This window comes from Peromyscus maniculatus, chromosome 4 (genome assembly GCF_049852395.1).
Source record: "Peromyscus maniculatus bairdii isolate BWxNUB_F1_BW_parent chromosome 4, HU_Pman_BW_mat_3.1, whole genome shotgun sequence".
NCBI lineage: Eukaryota > Metazoa > Chordata > Mammalia > Rodentia > Cricetidae > Peromyscus > Peromyscus maniculatus.
Window position 1 is genome coordinate 131,124,825 of NC_134855.1, and position 22,599 is coordinate 131,147,423.

General features: G+C 44.4%; 1 protein-coding gene and 2 pseudogenes across 2 annotated transcripts in view; all 3 read left to right on the top strand.

Annotated features, from left to right (window-relative positions):
* The window catches only part of Pofut1 (protein O-fucosyltransferase 1), a 30,079-nt gene that overhangs the window by 1,985 nt on the left and 5,495 nt on the right, over positions 1 to 22,599 (top strand). The window contains exons 2-6 of the mRNA XM_006985467.4: positions 246 to 367; positions 4,558 to 4,740; positions 6,057 to 6,169; positions 14,494 to 14,686; positions 20,205 to 20,447. Coding sequence (XP_006985529.1) covers positions 246 to 367; positions 4,558 to 4,740; positions 6,057 to 6,169; positions 14,494 to 14,686; positions 20,205 to 20,447 — 854 coding nt within the window. The remainder of the gene's footprint in view (positions 1 to 245; positions 368 to 4,557; positions 4,741 to 6,056; positions 6,170 to 14,493; positions 14,687 to 20,204; positions 20,448 to 22,599) is intronic.
* Positions 16,570 to 17,935, top strand: LOC143273033 (retroelement silencing factor 1 pseudogene; annotated as a pseudogene).
* Positions 17,732 to 19,314, top strand: LOC143273034 (retroelement silencing factor 1 pseudogene; annotated as a pseudogene). Its single transcript, XR_013050873.1, has 2 exons — positions 17,732 to 17,855; positions 18,034 to 19,314. The product of XR_013050873.1 is annotated as a retroelement silencing factor 1 pseudogene (transcript).

The following is a 22,599-nucleotide window of genomic DNA, read 5'->3' on the forward strand; positions in this document are numbered from 1 at the left end:
CAAGTAGAATAGGGATGATTATAGAGCATGTTAGAGAAATAGCATGGAATCTGGGGTGGCTAAGGAATGTCAAACCTGGAAGTCTAGACTTTCTCTTAGGTGCCAGTGTTACTAGCTCACTTTGGTGACTTGCTGGGGGGCGGGGTCCCACACACACACTTCCTGGAGGCACATCTTTTCTGAGCCCTTCATACACCGTGCCTTTAGTACCCCAGGCCACTCTACCCACAATGTACCATTTCTAGGGCGCTTTGGGAACCAGGCCGATCACTTCTTGGGCTCCCTGGCATTCGCAAAGCTGCTGAACCGCACCTTGGCTGTACCTCCCTGGATTGAGTACCAGCATCACAAGCCTCCTTTCACCAACGTGAGTACTTGTGCTGACTTCGGCCCCTGTCCACCCTTCCCCGGGCTGGCTGATTTGCTTGACTCCAAGGCCTCTGGGTTTTTCTTCCACTCTAGGCTTGTCTTGTTCTCTACCCAGAATTGTCTTCCTTGTAATGTCAACTTTCTCACCCAACACCTGCCATGTGCTGGCACTGTCTGAACTGCATGAGCATTAGCTCATTCTCTCCACAGCTCAGCCTCGAGGAAACCCAGGTTTAGAGGAGTGAAGTAACTTGCCCGAGATTGCACAGCTTCTAGGTGATACTTGAATTCAATCCCAAGGCTGTCTATTTCCGGAGACTGTGTCTTAAAACGGAAGCCTCCATTTCCAGTCCTGATTACCCTACCTTATGTATCCATCCGATTGGTCAGTAATAGGTGATAAGTGCTCTTACAGTTTTAAAAGAGAGACTGAGGCATGGCTTAGTAGTGTGTCCAAGGCTACCAGCCCAGGCAGTCTGCTCCAGTGCTGCCACTTGTCCCATTGAGGGCCTCCCTGGGCATGATCTCGTCGTCGTCGCCATCCTCTGATACTTAGCTTATTCTTTGTGTCTTCCAATGGCCCTCTGTTTCCTTTTGTTCACTGTGCTGCCAGAGACCTGGATGTAGGAACTTAGTATTTAATGAATTGACTTTAAAAGTTTAAGTAGTTAACAAAATTATACTTGGCATGAACAAAACACCATATTTAATTCCAATGCTTTTTCTCTGCGTATATTTTATTTTCTGCTTTGCAGGCATACCTCTTTTTGGAAAGGCTTCCCTATTCCCTGCAGTGCTATGGATTAGACCCAGGTCTTAGGGAAATGTTCTACCACCAAGCTGCACACCTGTCCCTGAACAGCTTATTAACAGAAGCTAAAACCCAGACTGCAACTTAACTTAGCCATTTTCTAATTGTATAGCCTCACTATACACAGAAAGATACTTAACCTTTCTGTATCTCAGTTTCCTCATCTTTACAGTAACCTGTGATGACTGGCTACCTCTCATGATGAGGACTGAATGAGTTATTGATAGTAAGTGCCTTGACCCTGCCTCATGCCACCCTTTTAGAATCAGCTGGGCTCCTCAGTATACAGAACTAGGACACAGGAAGTTCCTCAGCTTTTGGGATCCTCGGGTCTGACTTGTTAGGCTTTGCTGATACATTTAAGCCTTGCTCGTCTGTCTGTCTCGCTGGCTTGTTGCGGCCTAGGCTTTGCTGATACATTTAAGCCTTGCTTGTCTGTCTGTCTCGCTGGCTTGTTGCAGCCTAGCCTTCTCAGCGAATTGTCATACTGAGTCTCCACTTCTTTGACTTCTATGGGTTTCTCAACCTGTCTCAAATGAGCTTCCAGTTCCTAAAGTGACTATTCTCACTGGGTCACCAGCGACCTCAAAATTGCCAAATCAAGGTTCATTTCTCAAGCTGTGTCTTACCTGACCACCCAATGGCTCCTTATCCTATGAGCCTCTCTTTTTCCTAAATTCCCCTCCTCCCCTGGCTTCCAGGACATTGCTTATTCCTTCTGCAGTCCTGACCTCAGCGAAGTACCATTTTTTTGTACCTCAGTCGGGGCTCCTCTCTTCACCCACAATGCTGCTGGTGCATCTCTGTGGCTCAAATGAGTCAAATGAGCAGATCCTTATAAAAGACTGAGTACAGCATCTGGCACTAAGTCAGCACTCAGTGAGTAGTAACAGCTGCTGTTACCATTACCTTGCTTTGTTGTAAGTTCCTATCGACTGGCATGGCATTAACTATTCTTACATCTCCAGTACACCTCCGGTACAGGTTCTACTCTGACCACAGACTTGTGTTTCTGACTTTTAGACACTCAAGTCTGCTTAGTTGTCACAGATATCTCAGATTCCGAAAGCTGGAACTGAACTTGCCATCCTTACCCACAAACCTGTGTCACCGTCTGCAATTCCAGCCTCAGCCTACACCATCTCCATTCCCCCGGGCACCAAGCTGGGACTCTAGATTTGAGCCTGAGTGCCGCTCCTGAATACACACTCAGCCCTCAAAGCCTCATCTGCACCTTCTTTGCCATCTAGACCACTTTGGTTCTCACTTAGACGTATAGGAGGTACATATTAACTGCACGCTTACTACACTGGATATGGTGCTTCATGCCTAAAATTCTGGCTCTTGGGAAGCTGAAGTAGAAAGATTGCTCTGAGCTTAAGTCCAGCCTGGGCTACATGGAGATGTCTCCAAAATTTTTTAAAATACAACTAAGTGAATAAATAATGCATTATTGAACAAACACAAGGATCATTATAGTAGTTTCGTAATTCCCCTCCCTCTTCTGATCTTAAGTAGTCAGTGCATTCTCTTCTCTGTCAGCAGATCAGTTCTTCCAAAACAGTCAAACCTTAGCAGCTGTGATGAAGGCCTGTAAGTCTAGCACTTGGAGGCTGAGGCAGGAAGATTGTAAATTCAAGGCCAGTCGGAACTACATAAAAATACCAGGCTAGCTAGAGATATATAGTGAGGCCCTGTCTCTTAAAAAATTCCTGTCTAGTTTCAGAAATGCTAGTTCCAATTCCCATTCTCCTAAATTTTTAGATTGAGAATACACAATAGCACAGCAAAGGCCCCGAGAAGTCCTGCTGCAGTAGAGAAGCCGGTTTAAAGCAGAACTTCCTAGATCTCTTCAGCTCTGGAACCCTATTGATTGATTGACTGATTAATTTTTCAAGACAGAATTTCACGGTATAGCCCTAGCTGTCCTGGAACTCAGTGTGTAGACCAGGCCAGCCTCAAACTCACAGAGACACCTGTCTCTGCCTCCTGAATGCTAGGATTAAAGGCACGCACTACCACACTTGCAGCTCTGGAACATTTTTACTACAGCTGAACTATTGGGATATGCTTGAGAAACCTTGACCAGTAGAATGGAATCCAAATTTTGTTCCATGGTGTTCTAAGAATATATTTAAATTAAATTTAAATTTCTTTTTCTTCTGTTTGGGGGTTTGGTTTTTGTTTTTGTTTTTTTGTTTTTTTGTTGTTTTTTTTTTTTTTTTTTTGAGACAGTCTCATATAGCCCAGGCTGACCTCAAATTTACTATATAGGTGTGGATGACTTTGAATTCCTGCCTCTACCTCCAAAGTGCCAGGATTATAGTTGTACACCACAACTGACTAACAATTTCTTTTGAAAAAACTAAAAAATTATGATGATGAATATAACCATCATCCATGAACCCACTTGATTAGAAGTAGTCCTCATGAACATATTCCTCTCCTTCTTGCCTCATCATTTCTATTTTTTATTTTCCTTTCTTATTTTTATTTTCTGAGACAGAAGTTTATAAAGCCCAGGTTGGCCTCAAACTCTGCTCTTTCGCCACCATCTCCAAGTGGTCAGATTACATTCATGCACCACCATGCAGGCTTTTCTGATTACATGCATGCGTGGCTTTTCTGTTAGGAAAAGAAAGCATGAATTGCAGGTAAATTCAATGAGAAGTTTGCTAACCCGGGTCTCGGCCCTGGAAGCAACTACCCTCATGGCCTTTCTGATTTGACTCCTACTTCTTTCCTGTGCTTCCATTGAGTCACTGAGTGTTGCCATCCACGTTTCCTGTAGAAAGTATCAGAGCCTCTCCAGGGTAAATCCTTCCATAGAAGGAGCACGTGGTATGGACACCAAGTAGTTGTCCCGAAGCAGGCACTTCTACCAGCAGCCATGTACAGAGGTCCATAGAGCTTAGTTTAGTACATTTGTTCCGATGATGAGAGTTTACTTTAAAATTCTGCTCTTATGAAAGAAGTAAAGCCCTTAGCTGCAGCCTACCTTTTCATAACTACTGGGAAGGCTGCCCGTCTTTTGAATGTATGGGCTATTTGGGTTTCCTCTGTCGTGAGATGTTCACCATATCACTTGCCTCTTTCCTTGTAGATCATCAGGCATTTTGAACACCAGAGATGTTGCTGTTTGTTCTTGAGCTGGAAGCTAGCTTCTCTCAGTTTGTCTTTGTCCTAACTGTGGTGTCTTGTGGCTGTTGTAATGGGGATGAAGCCTAATGCCTCATGCATGCTAGGCAGGCACTCTACCACTGAGCTTGATCCGAAGCCCACCACGGGTCTCATCTCACGTAGGCTGGGTCTTTGAGTTTATAGTTTTAGTGATGAGAGTACTATGGAGATCTGTACTCCTCCGTTTTCTCCTTTAGCTCCATGTGTCCTATCAGAAGTACTTCAAGCTGGAGCCCCTCCAAGCCTACCATCGTGTTGTTAGCCTGGAGGACTTCATGGAAAAGCTGGCACCCACCCACTGGCCCCCTGAGAAGCGGGTAGCATACTGCTTTGAGGTGGCAGCCCAGCGAAGTCCTGATAAGAAGACATGTCCCATGAAGGTAGGACCTGTTCTATATCCTCTAGGCCCTTGAGGTGGCAATGTAGGGCAAGAGGGAATTTCGTCTGTTTCTGGCCTTTGTTAGTAGTGTCACCTTTGGCACACTCTTCTCTGAGCTTTGTTTCTACCTGCTCTACCTGGCTCATAAGAGAGTAGGCCATATGTAAGAACATCTGGGAACTAGCTGGGCAGTGGTGGCATATGCCTTTAATCCCAGCACTCGGGAGACAGAGCCAGGCGGATCTCTGTGAGTTCAAGGCCAGCCTGGTCTACAGAGCAAGATCCAGTCACCAAAACTACACAGAGAAACCATGTCTTGAAAAGCAAAAAAAAAAAAAAAAACACCTGGGAACTGAAGTGCTGTCCGTAATAGTAACTACTGCCCACAGAGCAGTCCCACATGCCAGATACTCTGCTGGCAGCTGGATGCATATTCACTCCTTTACTCCTCAGAGTGCTCCGTGAAGAAGGTGCTGATGATGTCCTCGTGGTATAAGGGAGGCATGGCCAGCATGGTATAACTTGGCTTGTTGTACACTCTCTTAACTTGAATGCTTTCCCACTTCTCAGCAGTGAGACTAAGAGCTGTCATGGATAATTAGTAGAAATTTGCATTTCTGGTACTTTGTATGATTACACCCCAATATTTTTTGGTACAAGTGGTAGAAAAGCTATAAATTTTGAAAGCGCCTAGCTTGTATCCCCCTATATATTAGTTGCCCTTATCAGCTGTCTGACCTTGGGCACATGTCTTACCTTCTGTAAGTCTGATTCCATCTTGAAAAGTAACATACTATATTAGCTTAAAGCTCTAGTTCAGTGGTTCTCAACATGTGGGTCACAACCCCTTTGGGGTCGAATGACCCTTTCACGGGGGTCCCTAAGACCATCAGAAAACACAGATACTTATGTTACGATTCATAACAGTAGCAAAATTACATGAAGTAGCAATAAAAATAATTTTGTGCTTAGGGGTCACCACAGCCTGAGGAACTGTATTATAAAGGGTTGCAGCTTTAGGGAGGTTGAGAGCCACTGGTCTAGTTCATAGTTCCAGCTCAAGGTCTTCTTTGCCCCACTACTACAGGGTTAGTGGAACATGACATGGGAACAGAATCCATTCCTTCAAACACAGCTGGAAACCAAAAGAGAAGCAGGAGCACTCCCCTCAGCCCTCAGCCAAGGGGCCATCCCATAAGGACTATTCCCCAGGTGTCACACCATCCATCCCCAGGGCCCTCTCCCTGCAGTTTTCTGGCCTCGCACCCGGTAGCTTCCCTCCTGTTGAGTAAGCTTTCCACCATTCTCTTTTTGCAGGAAGGAAATCCCTTTGGGCCGTTCTGGGATCAGTTTCATGTGAGTTTCAATAAGTCGGAGCTGTTCACAGGCATTTCCTTCAGCGCCTCCTACAAAGAACAGTGGATCCAGAGGTACTTGGAGGGGAAGGCAGTACTGAGTTTAGGGGGGGCTGGGGCTCAGGCATCACACTCCTTTCTGGCCTTGCTGCCTCTACTCCACCCTCTTGTGAGAGACCAAAGGTGCAAGCACTGTGTTCTGTCTGTTGAACTTGGGATCCTATGTGATCTGTTTCCATCTCATCGCCTGACACAGCGGGATGTTGACCTGCCCCAAAGTTGAGCAAGAGTTTCTTGGCTGATAAGGGATGTCATAAAAAGAACATTGTTCAGTCACATGCATGTCGATTTCCTCCTCCAGGCGTGAGAATCACTCCCCTGTTGTCTTCCTTTTCACAAGGTGAAAACTGGAAGCATTGCCTGGAGAACAGCTCAGGTGCAGACTGAGAAGTGATGTCACCCTCATAATTACTAGCTAGGCTTTATTAATTGTGTGCCATAGGCCCTATTAAAAAAATAGGTTAGCAGGACACAGGCACAAGCAGTGAAATATTTATGGAGCGTCTGTCATGTGTGAGACATAGTATTCAGAGACCAAAGGTGTATGTAAAAATGAGGATGGCCCAACCCTGGTCTTTGGAGAACCACAGTCTACACAGTCTAAGATTGATAAACTTAAGTGAGGAATCTGTCATTGGTGCTCTAGCATTGCAGAAAAGAGCCTGGCTTAGATATCAGAATGAGGGCTGCTACAGACCTTGCCTAGCATGTATGAGGCCCTGAGTCTGTCCTTGGAACCACTACAACCACCACAAAACAAGTCAGATTAAAAGCCAGGCATGGTGGTGCATGCCTGTAATCCCAGCACTCAAGAGGCAGATCTCTGAGTTTGAAGCCAGTCTGGTCTACAGAGAGTTTTTCAGAACAGCCAGGGCTACACAGAGAAAGCCTGTCTTGACGGGGGGGGGGGGGGAGGGAAGGAAGCAGATTAGTTTAGGAGGTAAAAGGAGTATGTCAATTCAGAGTGGTTGTTTAGTAGGCCTGCAGTAGATGGCAATAGAGACAGGAGTGAACACTGTGAGCTCAGACTCAGCTTTGCCTCTTTCTTGAAAGATTTGAGGGGCTGGAGAGATGGCTCAGCAGTCAAGAACACTGACTGCTCTTCCAGAGGACCTGGGTTCAATTCCCAGCACTGACCATGGCAGCTCACAACTGTCTGTAACTCTAGTTCCAGGGGATCTGACACCCTCACACAGACATGAAATACAGGCAAAATACCAATTCACAGTAAAAAAAAAAAAAGAAAAGAAAGGAAGGAAGGAAGAAAGATTGAAAAACCATTCCAGGTCTCTGGTCCCAGTTTCTACCTTGGTTTAAAGAGCACTAAAGTATTTGCTTCCTAGCATAGAAAGTGTATGTGCGTTCCAGGAAAGGCGCAAAGCTACACAGAGAAACCCTGTCTCGAAAAACCAAAAAAAAAAAAAAAAAAAAACCAAAAAAAAAAAAAAAACCAGAAAGTGTATGTGCATACTAAGCAACCAGTCAGCTGTTATTCGCATGCTTTATGTTAATTATGTCTATAAGAAAGTTCATGAAATGGCTATTATTATTAATTTCATCTTGAGAATGTTGGGGGTTAGTCTCAGGACCTGACACATGTTGGTAAACCCTGTACCACTGAACTACCCATTTCTTCAGTCCTCAGTTTTACAGAAGGAAGCTGAGCTCCGTGGAGTTCAATAACCTACCCGAGGTGGTAAGGCTGGCACATAGCCAACTTGGGTCTGTATGTGAGTCTTCAAAATATAAGAGCTAACACATATTTCATGCCTGCTGTATGCCACATGTTCCTAAGCCTTGGAAGGTTTAAACTCGGGATTAATGAGTCTTTGGGATATATTGTCATTTAAGATGTACACATAGAAGAAGCAGAGAAGAGTGAAGTCACTTGTCCAAGGTCATAAAGCTTGAAGTAGCAGAGCTGTACAAGTTTGACTCCAAACCCCCACCCCCTTTTTTTTTTTTTGGTTATTTGAGACGGGACTTCTCTGTGTAGCCCTGGCTGTCCTGGACCTCTCTCTGTAGCCCAGGCTGGCCTCAAAATCACAGAGAGCCGCCTGTCTCTAACTGCTGAGTGCTGGGATTAAAGGCGTGTGCCATCACTGGCTTGGACAGTTCTTTTGGCTTGGGTTGTTTTGTTTTGGGCTTATTTTCCATTTTATGGGGTCTCTGCTATACAAAGTTTAAATCCAGGTTAACGTTTATTATCTTGGAATGAGTGGTTTAGAATATCCACCACAGACTAGATAGTTTTTGGAGTTTTTGTTTGTTTTGTTTTTAATAAAGAAACAAATTGCCAGGCATGGTGGATCATACCTGTAATTCTCACATTCAGAAGGCTGACACAGGACGATCAGGAGTTCAAGGCCAATATGAACTATGTCAGTAAGTTTAAGGCCAGCTTGGGCTACATGAGACCCTGTCTAAAAACAAAATAGCAAAATTAAATTTATTTATGATCTCACTGCCGCAGGAGCACCATTAGTCCTTTAGTAAGTGCATTTGTCCTTCTGCATTTTTATATCCATATACACATCTACATATATTAACAAAATTTGCCGTTTGCTCAGGCTGGTCTTGAACTTGTAAATAGTAATACTAGCAGGGTCAGTTTCAAACATGAAAATATGAGAGTTCAAAAGAGTGACTAGCATTATATGTATGTATATTTATGTTGATGGAGTTTTTTGTTTTTGTGTTTTGTTTGTTTGTTTGTTTTGGGTTTTTGGTTTTGGTTTTGGTTTTCCGAGACAGGGTTTCTCTGTGTAGCTTTGTGCCTTTCCTGGAACTCACTCTGTAGACCAGGCTGGCCTTGAACTCACAAAGATCCGCCTGCCTCTGCCTCCCAAGTGCTGGGATCAAAGGTGTGCGCCACCACTGCCCGGCTGTTTTTCTGTTTTTATTCTGTGTTTTTGAGACAAATTCTGGCCTGCAAAGGCCTGCAGCTCACTCTGTAGACCAGACTGGCCTCTAACTTCTGATGCTCTTCCTGGCTCTGCCTTACTGTGCTGGGATTACACATGTGCACCACCATGCCCAGCTCAATGAGTTTTTTTAAAACCACGGTAAGTGTACAGCTCAGTGACACTGTGCGTCGCAGTGTGCAGCCATTGCAACCCTCCGTCTCCACAGCTTTTTCCTCTTCTTAACCAGAGACTCTACTCAGTAAAGGCTAATTTTCACTCCCCACTTCCTCTGCCCAGTATAAGTGATTCTACTTTCAGTCTGAACTCACCTATTCTAGGAACCTCAGGCATTGGATGGACAGTCATGTAGTATTTGCTGTTTACGTCCAACTTGTTCATATAGCATATTGTCTTCAAGGTTTGTCAGTATTGAAGCATGTGTCCTAATCTCACTCCTGCTAAAGCCGAATGGCACAGTTTGATTAACCATTCATCTGTTTTGTCTCCCACCACATGGATTCAGAGGATCGATCCTTCCAGCTCTGCTGCTTCTCAGTCTGTGGATCTTGTGGTAGAGCTTCAGTTTGACAGATAACATTGTATGTTTATTTGCTCTTGGAAGTTTGTGGACCATCGTGTTAAAATTATCCTCATGTATAAAGAGCAGGTGTCTAAGTGTATGGTGGTAGCTTTCTGTCCTGTGACAAAAGCCTGAGAAAATAAAGAAGGAAAGGTTCATCTTGGCTCATGGTTTCAAGGGTTTCGATCCATTGTCACTTGGTTCTGCTACTTCTGCACTTGTAATTATAGCATGGAGCATGTGATGAAACAAATCAGTTCACATGGTGGACAGGAAGCAGAAAGAGCCAAGGAGAAGGACCAGGAACAAGACAGTACCCTTAAGGGCATTCCCTCTGCGTCCTACTTTCTCTAACTAAACCATGCCTCCTAATAGTCCATTCAACTATGAGTCCGTTGGGAATTAATCCATTGATAAGGTTGGCGATCCCATGTTCTAGTCACCTCTGGGCAGTGCTGCACTGGGACCAAAACTTCAGTACATGAGCCTTTGAAAGATTGCCTATCCAAACTGTAGTACATTGCTGGTCTTTCTCCCAAGCTGCAGCCTCTCTGAGAAGACATAGAGGTCATATGTTATTGGCAGGGCCTATGTGGCTAAACCTATGAAGACCTGAAGACTAACCCAGACCTGCCATGCAAAGAGCAGGAAGGAAAGTGTCTTTCATAGCACGGACTTTGATGGCAAGACCCTGCCTTGTTTGTGTCTCTGTGTCCTCTGTACTCAGCCTGGCATCATCTACTGGTCCCGTAAATGTATGTTGAGCCTAGAGGAACTCAGCAGCCAGGGTGTGATGGTGGTATACCCCTGAAGTTCACCAGGTCCAGCAGCAGGAAGCTACTAGCCTTCTTCTGCAATAGTGGCCAGGTTAAGACTGACCTAGAGGGAATGGTCAGGTTGGCTGGTGGAGTTGGTCAGATTTTCTTTGCAACCTAGACCCTCCTCCCACTCTCTTTCTGATCAGTTCTTCAGACAGCACTGAAGGAGAGTGAGCAGCTGAGTCTTGACCTGTTGTTGCCTGTTAAGCCACAGCTGATGTGGTCCCACTGAGACAGCTTTGTGCTGGCCCAGGTCCAGGGCACAGGGATAGACATTCCAAAACTGAAATTCAGCAAGGGTCAGTTCCAAGCTCTTCCCAAGAGAGCAGGAAGGGCATGAATCCCAGTTTATCCTAGTGACTCACCACCCATCAGATCAGAAAACCTCTTCCTTTTGGAGGTCCCCGAGGTGATGTCTGAAAACAGCTTAGCCTAGGGCCTAACCCATAGTAGAGTGCTCAAGCAGTATTAGTTTCTTCCTCCTCTACCCACTGCCATCAGCATGCCCTGGTATTCTTATAAGGCCCCTGATCCCTCACATTCAATTCTAAAAATATTTATGGCACCTGCTCCCTGTGCTAGGGGCTGCAGCTCAGAGAAGGAAGCCTCGTTCCCTCTGAGGAGGTGCTCCTGGACTGGGTAGAAGATGAGAGTACAACTCAGGAGTCAAGAACACGGCCAGTAGGACTGCTTAAGAGCACTGGCTGAGCCAGGCATGATGGCTCCCAGCACTGGGGAGGCTCAGGCAGGAGGATCTCTGTGAGTTCAAAGCCAGTCTACATAGTGAGTTCCAGGACAACTGGAGCTGCACAAGGGGGGCTGTCTAAAACGGAAGCACGTGGCTGCTCTTGCAGAGAACCCAGCTTCAGTTCCCAGCCCCCATATCAGGCAGCTCACAACTGCCTATCTAACTCTAGTTTCAGGAGATCTGGTACCTCCTTCTGTCTTTCACAGGCACATGCATACACATGACACATATACATACACCACATGCATCTTTAAAATTCACAAAACAAAAACAGTGAGGCAGACTGCCTGAATGCAAACCCTGCTCCACCAGTTCCCACCCTGTGACTTTGCATGTCATTCAGCCTCTCTGTGTCTAGTTTCTTTATCAGTAAGATAATAGTGGGCACACTTCCCTCACAAGGCTCTTGTGGGAATTAAGTGAGTTAATATTGCAAGTAAAGCAATTGCTTCTCACATAATATGACTCAGTACATTATTGCCATGCATTATACGTATAAACAGAATCAACCACACATCGTACAGAGCCAGGCTGTGGAGGGACACTTGCTGCTTCCACAATGTAGGCCTCTGACCGGTATCTGGGGAAATCATGGTAAAGAGACTGCTAGGGCCGCTGTCTTTAATGCTTTCCAGTTCTGACAGCAGAAACGATGGCTGTTGGGCATGTCAGCATGCAGAGGACAAGGAGTTGAGGCCTGTGAGAAGGGACCCATCTAGAGAGTTGGAAGCCATTTGCTGAACAGTGTTTGGGTCAGTGTGAAGAATGGGTGCCAGTTGCATTGCAGTTCTGTGGTGTGAGTGGAGGGTGAGACAGCCTCACTGGCTGACAGAGGATTTACTCATGCAAACTGGAAATTTTCAAGAGATGTCATCATGACCCTGTGATCTCCATGATCAACATGATCCAATCACCAAACATAAAGTTAAATTTTTTAAAAGTTGAACTAGGTTATATGCAACATGACGATGATGCATAGAATTTTATAAGACCTTTCTGTGTACCAAGCACTGCTCTAAATGTTTTATATAAACTAATCCACTTAATCCTCTCAATAGCCCTGTAAATGGGTATATTAATTAGCTTGATTGTGCTAATCATTGCATACAAAACATCATGTTGTATACCTTAAATATGTAGTTGTGTTTTTTTAATAGCATTGTGAGGTAGGACTATTCTCAGCTCTGTTATTCAGACAAGGAAGTTAAGGCATGGATGGATGGATGGATCAATGATGGATAGACTCATACATGAAAACTGTCTTCAGGGAGGGAGAAGAAAAGAAGGGAAAGAGGTGGTGACGTAGTGCTTTTATTTATTTTTAATTTACTCTGGTGTGTGTGTGTGTGTGTGTGTGTGTCAGAGGACAGCTAATAGGAGTTGGTTCTCTCCTGCCTTCAGTGTGGATTCCAGGGAACCAACTGAGGTCCTCAGGTTTGCTAACAAATGCCTTCACCCTCTGAGCCATCTCGCCAGCCCTAGACATGTATGTTTTTTAAACTCTGAAGCAAAATACAATATTAGTGTCTCTTGATGCTCTGTATTTATTTTAGGGTTTACAATATTCCATGATGTTTTACATTTCTTTTTGTTTTACTTTCATTACATTTATTCTTTTGTTTGGAAAGGCAGCACACAGAGGACAAATTACTGGAGTCAGTTCTGTGCTTCTATCATGTGGGCCCGGGACTTGAACTGAGCTCATATGGTTTGGTTGGTAGGGACCTTTATCCCATGGGTCATTTCGCCAGTCCTTTCATAATTTTTGTTTGTAAAAATTTTTAGGTGGTTGTAGATCCACATGCAGTTGTGATGAACAGTACAGAAAGATCTCATCATATACCCTTGACTCAGTATCCTAGCCAGGATTTTGACAATGATGTAATCCTATCTGGTTCAAATAGTCTTAAAAAATTATACACAACTCTGTGTGTGTGTGCGTGTGTGCGTGTGTGCGTGTGTGTGTGTGTGTGTGTGTGTGTGTGTGTGTGTGTGTGTGTGTGTTCTGTGTAATTAGTGTGGGTTTATATATCCAGCACACAGTTAAGATACTGAGTGGTTCTTTGAATGTAAATATCTTTCTATTGCAAGCTTATTGCTGCACCTGCCTTCCTAAACACACACCATTCCTAACTCGAGCAGCAATTGGCCTCTTCTCCCTTTGCCCTTTCAAAGTATGCAAACGGAGTCATATGTTTGTACCCTGTTGGGATTGGCTTTTTTCACTTAGAATAATCCCCTTGAGAGCCTTAGCCTGTGTTGATAGCCCATGCTTTTTATAGCAGTGGCAGTTCATAGTGTGGATGTGCTGTTGTTTCTTCCTGGGTTGTTTCCAGTTTTGGGCAGTTGGAGTAAAGCTGCTGTGAACATTAGTGTACATGTTTGTGTGTGAATTACGAGCTTTCATTTCCCCAGATGAATGCCCATAAGTGCTGTCACTGGGTCATATTATAATTGCATGTCTGATTTCATGAGAAACTAACTACAAATGTTTCCAGAGTCGCTGCACTTGGTTGTAATATCTAGAAGGGAAGATGTTTCAGGGGGAGACGAATGCAGAAGTCTAGAGTCAGAAAGTGCATTGCAAATTCATGGGCAGCAGAGTGCTTTATGTTGCTTTACTGGAGTCTGGGTTGAGCTGAGAAGGAAACACAGGTTTATTACTCTTTGGCTTACTGGAGCCTGGCCTAACAGAAGAGAAGATGTGGAAAAATTGCAGAAAAGATTTTGTGTGCTATGTTTATCTGCAGACCTTTGGTATTCCACATAAGGGTAGGGACCATGCTGGTCTCATTCTTCCTGGGTCCTAACATAGTCAGTATTTGCTAAGTGCTGAATGACTGGCCTGATCCCATGTGTACAGTCCTTACGAGTGGGACCAACATTGTCTGTGTAAGCAGCTTCATGTCTCAGTCCCGCCATGTGGGTAAAAGGGCAAGGCTTGGTCCAGACACCCCACCCTGGAATGAATTACCACACCACAGATTGGAAGCCAGCATGATATAAAATGTTGGAATGCTCTACTGTAAATTTTTAATTGTTAAGCAAGCAAAGAAGGTTGTAAATTCTGTGCAGCAGGAACAGTATTGCATATTGTGCCTGCTGTCTCCACCAAGGTTTCTTATCAGCCCGTTGAGATTTCACAACCTTTGCGTCTCTTGCATGTTATAAGGGCCTCTCCACAGGGTCTCTGGGTCATGGTGCAATGCCATCCTTTTTCCCGCGGGGGTAGCAGCAGGGCTCTCTGTGTGTTCTGTCTGACTTCCCCTTGTCCATTTTATGCCTAGATTTTCTCCAAAGGAACACCCAGTGCTTGCACTGCCAGGGGCCCCAGCCCAGTTCCCTGTCCTGGAGGAGCACAGGGCCCTCCAGAAGTACATGGTGTGGTCAGACGAGATGGTGAAGACCGGAGAGGCCCAGATCAGCGCCCACCTCATCAGGCCCTATGTGGGCATTCATCTGCGCATTGGCTCTGACTGGGTAACTTCCTCTGCTCTTTCTGACTGACATTTGTCTAAGCAGAGCCCAGGCCTGTAGTGATTGGTGGAAAGTCTCAGCCTGGAACAAAGGCAGCTAACTCCACCAAGTCTGTATCGTATCTCATGGTGTTGCTACTACAGCACATATCAGAAGTATGTATCTAGAGCACCTGCTGGAAAGCTAGCATTTAACAGCTACCATTTGTACCCTTGTGTTTGCAGATGGGTAAAATGAGGCATTAAGTCAGATCCCAAACTAGGCAGAAAGCTAGAGAAAGGCCCTTGGCCTAGGAGTCCTCTGTCCCACTTTAGTTAGCCAGTAGATGGCTGTTGGAAATGAAATGTGGCTGGGTGGTGGTGGTGCACGCCTTTATTCCCAGCACTCAGGGAGGCAGAGGCAAGAGGATCTCTGTGAGTTTGAGGCTGGTATACAGAGCTAGTTCAAGACAGCCAGGGCTACACAGAAAAACCCTGTCTCAAACCACTCCCCTGCCCCCCCAAAAAGAAAAGAAAAGAAAAAGAGAGTGAATTGTGGAGCCTGGTGATGGTGGTGCACATCTTTAATCCCAGAACTCAGGGACAGAGGCAGCAGATCTCTGAATTTGAAGCTGTCGTGGTCTACAGAGCAAATTCCAGGACAGCCAGGGCTACACAGAAAAACCCTGTCTTAGGAACAACAGAAAAGAAAGAAGGAAGAAAGGAAAGAGAGAATGAGAGAGCGAACTGTGGCAACCACATGGGTCTCCTCAAAAGTTAGGGTATTTTTAATCCTTCCAGAATTTGGAATCTGTGTAAATGTGTTAAAACCTCATCAGATTATCATTTATTCAAAACCTCAGAACCAGTACAAACAGTCTCTTTCATTTATCTAGGGAGATAAATAGATGTGTTATGAGATGCACATAATTAAAGAGGGAAAGGTTCTGAAACAAAAATTAGGTTAAGTTCATTAATAGAACTGGAAGTATGGCTGAGTGGTAGAGCATTTGACTAGTAATCTCACAGTTAATCTCTACACTCTCTCTGGCCCCTCTATAAGGAAAAGAATTCAAGGACCAGGCTCAGAATATTCTGTGAGTGATCTGAGCCATGCACATGTTCATATATGTGTAAGGAATAGCTACTATCTGTATTTTCCTGGAACATAGAAAGATAAAAGATGCTTAAGACTGGGGATGTAGTTTAGTGGTAGAGCATTTGCCTAGTATTCACAAGCCCTGGGTTCCATCCCAGCACTGCCAAAAAAACATGAGTGTAAATGGACACTTCTTTTCCTGACCACCTGTTCCCAAATACCCAGTAGCCACTTCCCAAATTACCACACAGAGACTTAATTATAAATGCTCAATTAATAGCTCAGGCTTATTACTAGCTAATTCTTACAATTAGCCCATAATTCTATTTATCCTTTGCCACATGGTGGTACTTTTATTAGCATGGCATGTTCATCCATGCTCCCTCTGCCTCTGGCTGTCAACTCTTCACTCCACCCTTCTCCTTCCCATCATCCTTTGGTCACCCCACCTATACTTACTGCCTGACTACTAGCCAATTGGCATTTTGTTAGACCAATTTGAGTAACAAATCTTGACAATGTACAAGAGGATTATTGCACAGCATTTCCCCCTTTTTGTCTAATTTAAAAAAAAAAGGTTTTAACCTTAACATAGTAAGATTATGTACAACAAAAGCAGTTGTCAAGTAAGAATTACAATTATAATATCTAGTCTACTTGTATTTGGCAAAATTAGAGAAAATACTCTATTATCAGTCTTATGTGGATAATTTGGAGAGATCATCAAGCAGATGGGTTGATGTGGAGTTGGAGAAGAAGAACCACTCCTCCCAAGCAGTTCCAAGCTGTAGTACACTGCAGTGAAGCTGGCAGTAGATTTGTGACATTCAAAACCACAGACTACACAACAGCTACTAAATCAGATCAACTGTGAATTGGAATGCAAAACTAGAGAATGCTGCCCAAAATCCACCATATTCTAAAAGCCAGTCTGTTTTGCAGCAGTTTTTAATGTCTTCCACAACTTCTCAAAGTTATTTCAGCTGTCTCGCACATAACCAAGAAGCATGCATGTATCCCAGTAATTCAGATTCAGCTTCAGAGCTACTTCCGAACGTCAGGAGTTATAGAACTCCTCAGATCTCTGTTTCTAATACACATAATAGGACCGTTGTGGCCTCACAGTCTTCAGTAGAAAGAGTCACGTGCACAAATGTTAAAAGAGCCCAACAACCAAACCACAAACTGCAAATAATGTCTTCAGGAGTTCCACAGAATGTCTGGATGAACTCACCAATGAGGAATTTTACCCCTTCTCATACAGAGCCAACCATATCCCATAAACCTGATGGAGGGACTAATATGCCTTATATGCATGCACTTCACAGTCAGCTTGTCATATCAGGTCCCTATTCTGTACAACTACAAATGACTCCTTCAAATTCTGTAAGAGTTCCTATAACTTACCAAGGAAATCAGGGACTTCACCACCCAATACCAGATCGGCTGGTTAACTGGACACAGTGCACATCCAATGAACTCACTTACCCAGATTACAGGCCACCTCCAAAGCAGTATCCTTATTTACCACAAAGCTTTGTGTAAGACCCTTCTGTTCAGAAACAAAACTCTGCGCCATCTACAAAATTACAAGTTAAAAATAATTGGCTTCCACCTTCTACACAGACCTTACAGTCAAAGCATCCTGTACTGTGTCGTCAGAGCAGTATGCTGCAGCAGCCAGCAAAAGACTCCCTGCTCACCTCACAGCTGTGCCTGTGGAAGCCAACATGTGCAAAATTCTCAGCTTGTTTCTAGACACTTGCCTCTGGAAGTTGCTCAGAGTTCAGAAATGTGCTCCTCTGAAAAAAAGAAAGCGGTGGCAGAACACTAATGAAAATGTCAACACCTTTGGAAAATTTTGTGAGTTGAAAATAAATACAAAACAGTCTTACAATGACTCTGTTAGCTCTTCTGGGGGTGGTGTACACTCTTGTTCAAAATAATCAAGAGAAAAGAAAGTATTCTTGTAATCCAAGTACAAATCAAATACTAGACACAAATGCCATAAAAGAAAAGCTATTGAGGAATATTAAATCACTAGTAGAAATCAAAAAGTTTTCAGAACTTGCAAGAAAAATTAAAATTAATAAAGGTCTTTTTTAGCCGGGCAGTGATGGCGCACGCCTTTAATCCCAGCACTCGGGAGGCAGAGGCAGGCGGATCTCTGTGAGTTCGAGGCCAGCCTGGGCTACCAAGTGAGTCCCAGGAAAGGCGCAAAGCTACACAGAGAAACCCTGTCTCGAAAAACCAAAAAAAAAAAATAAATAAAGGTCTTTTTTGATGGCAGCTGGTTGTAGTAAAACAGCGAATACCTCTTACACTGAACCAACTCAGCATTCTGAATTTCCAGCAAAAGAAAAGTCTGCTAAAAGTGACAGTCACTGCTCCAGGGAATTGCTAGCAACATGTCTTTCTCTTTGGAAAAAACAACCTCCAAAAACCACAGAAGAAAATGTTCCAAAACCTTTAGAAGAAAAACTGTGTCCTGCATCAAGAACCAGCACAACAGCAGTTGGCAGTTCAAATCCCACGGATGAAGTTCATGTTAAGAATTTTTGTTCAGGTGTTAGAAATTCTCAGAAAATGACCAGCTCGTCACAGTCCTGTCCATTCTCACACCGAGTTACGAGTTTTCAGATGTAGTTGTTGTAAAAGGAACAGAGCTTCACATTGCTGTGGTGTCTCCTCAGTTCTTTTGAATATCAATACCTTACCTGGGAAAAGAGCACCTGAAATTTTACCTGAAACTGTGTATCCAGTTGTTAAGGAAGGCAGTGTTTGTACCTTACAAAACCAGCAGCCAGAAAATACAACAGTAACTGCGGCTTTACCCTTTGGTGTAGCAAGTCCCACTATATCAGCCGAGCTTTCCCTGCCTGTGCTTAAGGAAAAGAGCACAGACCAACACAGGGTAATCTAGACTCACTCTCCCCCGGGCACTGAAGCTTTGCCTAACCCTAGGGACAGCACCATTGTGATTGGGCCCACGGTGCAGACTGAAAGTATCTGTTCTCTTGCAGAAGGTGATGTATCTTAGAATTCCCAGGTAACAGAGATAGTCAACTCAGTACAAAATGAGCCCCAGAAACCTTCACCTAATCAGCAGGTAATTAGTATTCAACAAGAAGAACAAGTAGATAACTCCACTGAAAATAAAGACTTTGGTTTTCAGAAAGATAAGTGTGTGCAGTGTACAGATGTTCCTCATGAAGTCACGGAGCAGCCAGAGCCGCTGCAGCCTTTAGAGTCAACATCTCGTGAGTATGTTGAAGCAGCAGAAATTCTAGAGGAAGGCAGTAAGGAGAATAGTGGTGGAAAGAAACAACTAAAGATGATGGGAAGGAGAAGGGCAGAGTCAGGAGATGCCAGCCAGAGGCAGAGGGAGCAGGAAATGAAGGTGCCATGCTAATAAAGGTACCGCCACATGGCAGAGTGTAAATAAGGAATATGGATTAATTTAAAATGTAAGAGCTAGTTAGTAATAAGCCTGAACTATTGGTTGAGCATTTATAATTAATATAAGCCTCTGTGTTTATTTGGGACTGGGCAGCCAGGACAGAAAACATCTGACTGTGTGTGTGTGTGTGTGTGTGTGTGTGTGTGTGTGTGTGTGTGTGTGTGTGTGTGTGTGTGTTTATGAAGCTAACCTAAACCAATACCAAACAGATAAAATTTCTTAATTGATAAGCATAGGAGCACAGATCTGAAGTAAAATATTAACAAGCAAAGTCTATCCCAGGAATTAAATTCATTGTTCTAATACCCAAAGAAGAAAAATCATGTAGTCATCTCATTAGAGGGTAAGAAAGAGCTTGATAAAAAGTCAAGTGCATGAGAAAAACTCATAACCAGCCAGAAATAGCCTGGACCCACCTTAGCCAGATAAAGCCTATCTCTCTGGAACCATAGCAAACATGTGCCTCAGGGGAGTGATCAGAAGTCCCACCTCATCAGGAATCAGATAAGCCTCCCCTTATCGGCAGTGCTGAGCTCCACTGAAGTCCCAGATAACAATGAGAGCAGAAAAATGCTTTTCAAACCCTGCTCAGAAATAACCAGTGTTGCTGTCTTCAAATGTCCCCCATTCCAGGGTCCCGTGTAGCCCAGGTTGGCCTCAAACTCACTGTATAGCCAAGGCTTGCCTTAACTTCTTGATCCTGCCTCCTCCACCTCCCAAGTGCTGGGATTACACAGCCTCGCCACTCCCGGGTTTTCCCTTAATGCTATTAATATATATGTATGGGGGGGAGGGAGTGTAGCTCAGTGGTAGAACATGGTGCTTAGCATGCACAAAGCCCTGGGTTCAGTATACACATACACACGTGCGTGCTCTGCGTATGTGTCCCAGCTAGACTCCTCCTGTGTAGTCCTTTTACCCATTTCTGTGTTGGGGTCCAAACAGCTGCTTCTCTGACTTTTCACTGCCGACCTCTCCCTGTAGAAGAACGCCTGCACCATGCTGAAGGACGGGACTGCAGGGCCTCACTTCATGGCCTCCCCTCAGTGTGTGGGCTACAGCCGCAGCACAGCGACCCCCCTCACCATGACCATGTGCCTCCCCGACCTTAAGGAAATCCAGAGGGCTGTGAAGCTTTGGGTGAGGGCACTGGATGCCAGGTCAGTCTACATCGCCACAGATTCTGAGAGCTATGTACCAGAGATCCAGCAGCTCTTCAAAGAGAAGGTATGTCTGGCCTGGAGGGAGCAGGGCGGGGAGGGAATAAACAAGGGTCTGCTCGTCCACAGCTCTAATACCTGTTTCATGCTCCCCCACCAGCCCTTTGCCCGGCTGCACACTCCTCTCTGATTCTTAACCTTCTTCTGTCCACAACTCAAACATCTCTGAGTTCTTTCCAGTGTTCATTCCACTCCAGAAGCTCCTGCATCCCTCCTGGAGCCTCCCATGGCCCTTTCTTTCCTTGAGACACTTCTAGACCACCCAAGACTAGCATAGATCCACTCTTCTGTTCTCTGAGGGTTATCCTAGTGCTCTGACCTCTGGAGACTATCACCTGCCTCATCACGGTGTCTAAGACAGTGCCTGACACATGGTGCAGATGTTTTGTTGAATAAGGACACAGTGGACTCTGAGAAGGAATACATAATTGCTGAGAGGTTAAGAGCATATACTCTGTTTTGGTTTGGTTTTATTTTTGAGGCAGGGTCAGGTCTCATGTAACCTAGACTGGCTAAAAAAAAAAAAAATGTGATATGTAGCTGAGGATGACCTCGAACTCCTGATCTTCTTGCCTCCACATTTAAGTGCTGGGTTACAGGCCTGCACCATCATACCTGGCTTAAGAAATATCCTCTGGAGACTTGAATTCTACTCACTGTGCAGCTTTGCAAAAGTTACCTGAGCTCTCTGTGCTTCTGTTTCCTCATCGATAGAGTGGGACCAGATAGCACCTGTCTCTGAGAGCATTTGTAAAGGTCTGTCCTTGCAAAGAAATGGTGACGCTCCCACTCCAAAACAATGCTCAGTAAGTTAGCCCTTGTTAGCTAATGCTCAGTAAGTTAGCCCTTGTTAGCTAATGCTCAGTAAGTTAGCCCTTGTTAGCTAATGCTCAGTAAGTTAGCCCTTGTTAGCTAATGCTCAGTAAGTTAGCCCTTGTTAGCTAATGCTCAGTAAGTTAGCCCTTGTTAGCTAATGCTCAGTAAGTTAGTCCTTGTTAGCTAATGCTCAGTAAGTTAGCCCTTGTTAGCTAATGCTCAGTAAGTTAGCCCTTATTAGCACCAGAAATGAATGAGGGGGAAGGTCTTTTGTGCTTAGTGACTGTTTCAGGAAGTGCTGCCCAGCAGCAGAACTTGCTTGGCAGATTTTTCCAGTACCAGGGAGCAGCAGACGATAAGGAATGTGCCTCTGTGTGGTGGCTGAGTGGCACGTGAGCATTCAGGAGACCAGGGTGGCTGAGGACTTCAGATGCTGGGCAGGCATTAAGAGGAAGATGGTAGAAAGATGATTTTTTAAAAATGTGTGACCAAGAATAATTTAGAGGTTGTCAGGGACTTACGTAAAAGTGTCATCAAGTCTGACCAAGAACTCCAGCAGGGCCTTAGGAGAACAGTGCTGTTTTATGTTAGCCATTCTGAAGTTACTAAAACTCCATGGCCTACTTAGAAAGAGGTTGCAAGACAGACAAGGAGAAAGAGAACAAAATAAAGAATGGTATGAATCCCTATTTAACTGGTCACCATGGTTAACTACCCTCCTACCAGCCTTAGCGGGGCCCTTAGTCCTCTTACTGTTGGCTCTGTCCTATGGTTCATATATAATTAATACCATAGTCAGGTTTACCAAAAAAAAAAAAAAAATGTATTTCCACGGTCCAGCTGATGATTTTAAAACAACAATACAAGCCTGTAAACTTAGAAGAAACATCTCCAGGATTTGAGATGATGTACTACTCAAGGGGGGACTGAGACGGCCAGGCAAATACTATGACAGTTAAGAACTAGGCCAACCCCCTGCCCGCCCCACTCCCCCCCCCCAAACACTCACACAGGTAGTAATAACCAAATAAGGACAAAGCCTGGGATTTGTTCCGACTTGCCAAGAGTAGAAAAGCTATAGCCTTAGCCCACCCCTGCTGGCCCTAACCAATTAGAAACGTACTAATATGATTGCCACTTGTGTGAACCAATCCCAGATAGAATGCTCTCACTGCCTTAGGAATTCCTTCAGCTGTGTATAAAAGGAGCCTTCAAGCTTCTCTCAAGGTCCCATTTTGCATTTTTGTCAGACATGTGGCATCATCGGGCTGGTACTTTTACTCTAGAGATAATAAACACTCTTGCTGATGGCATATGTGGATGGTGGTCTTTTGTGGGATTTC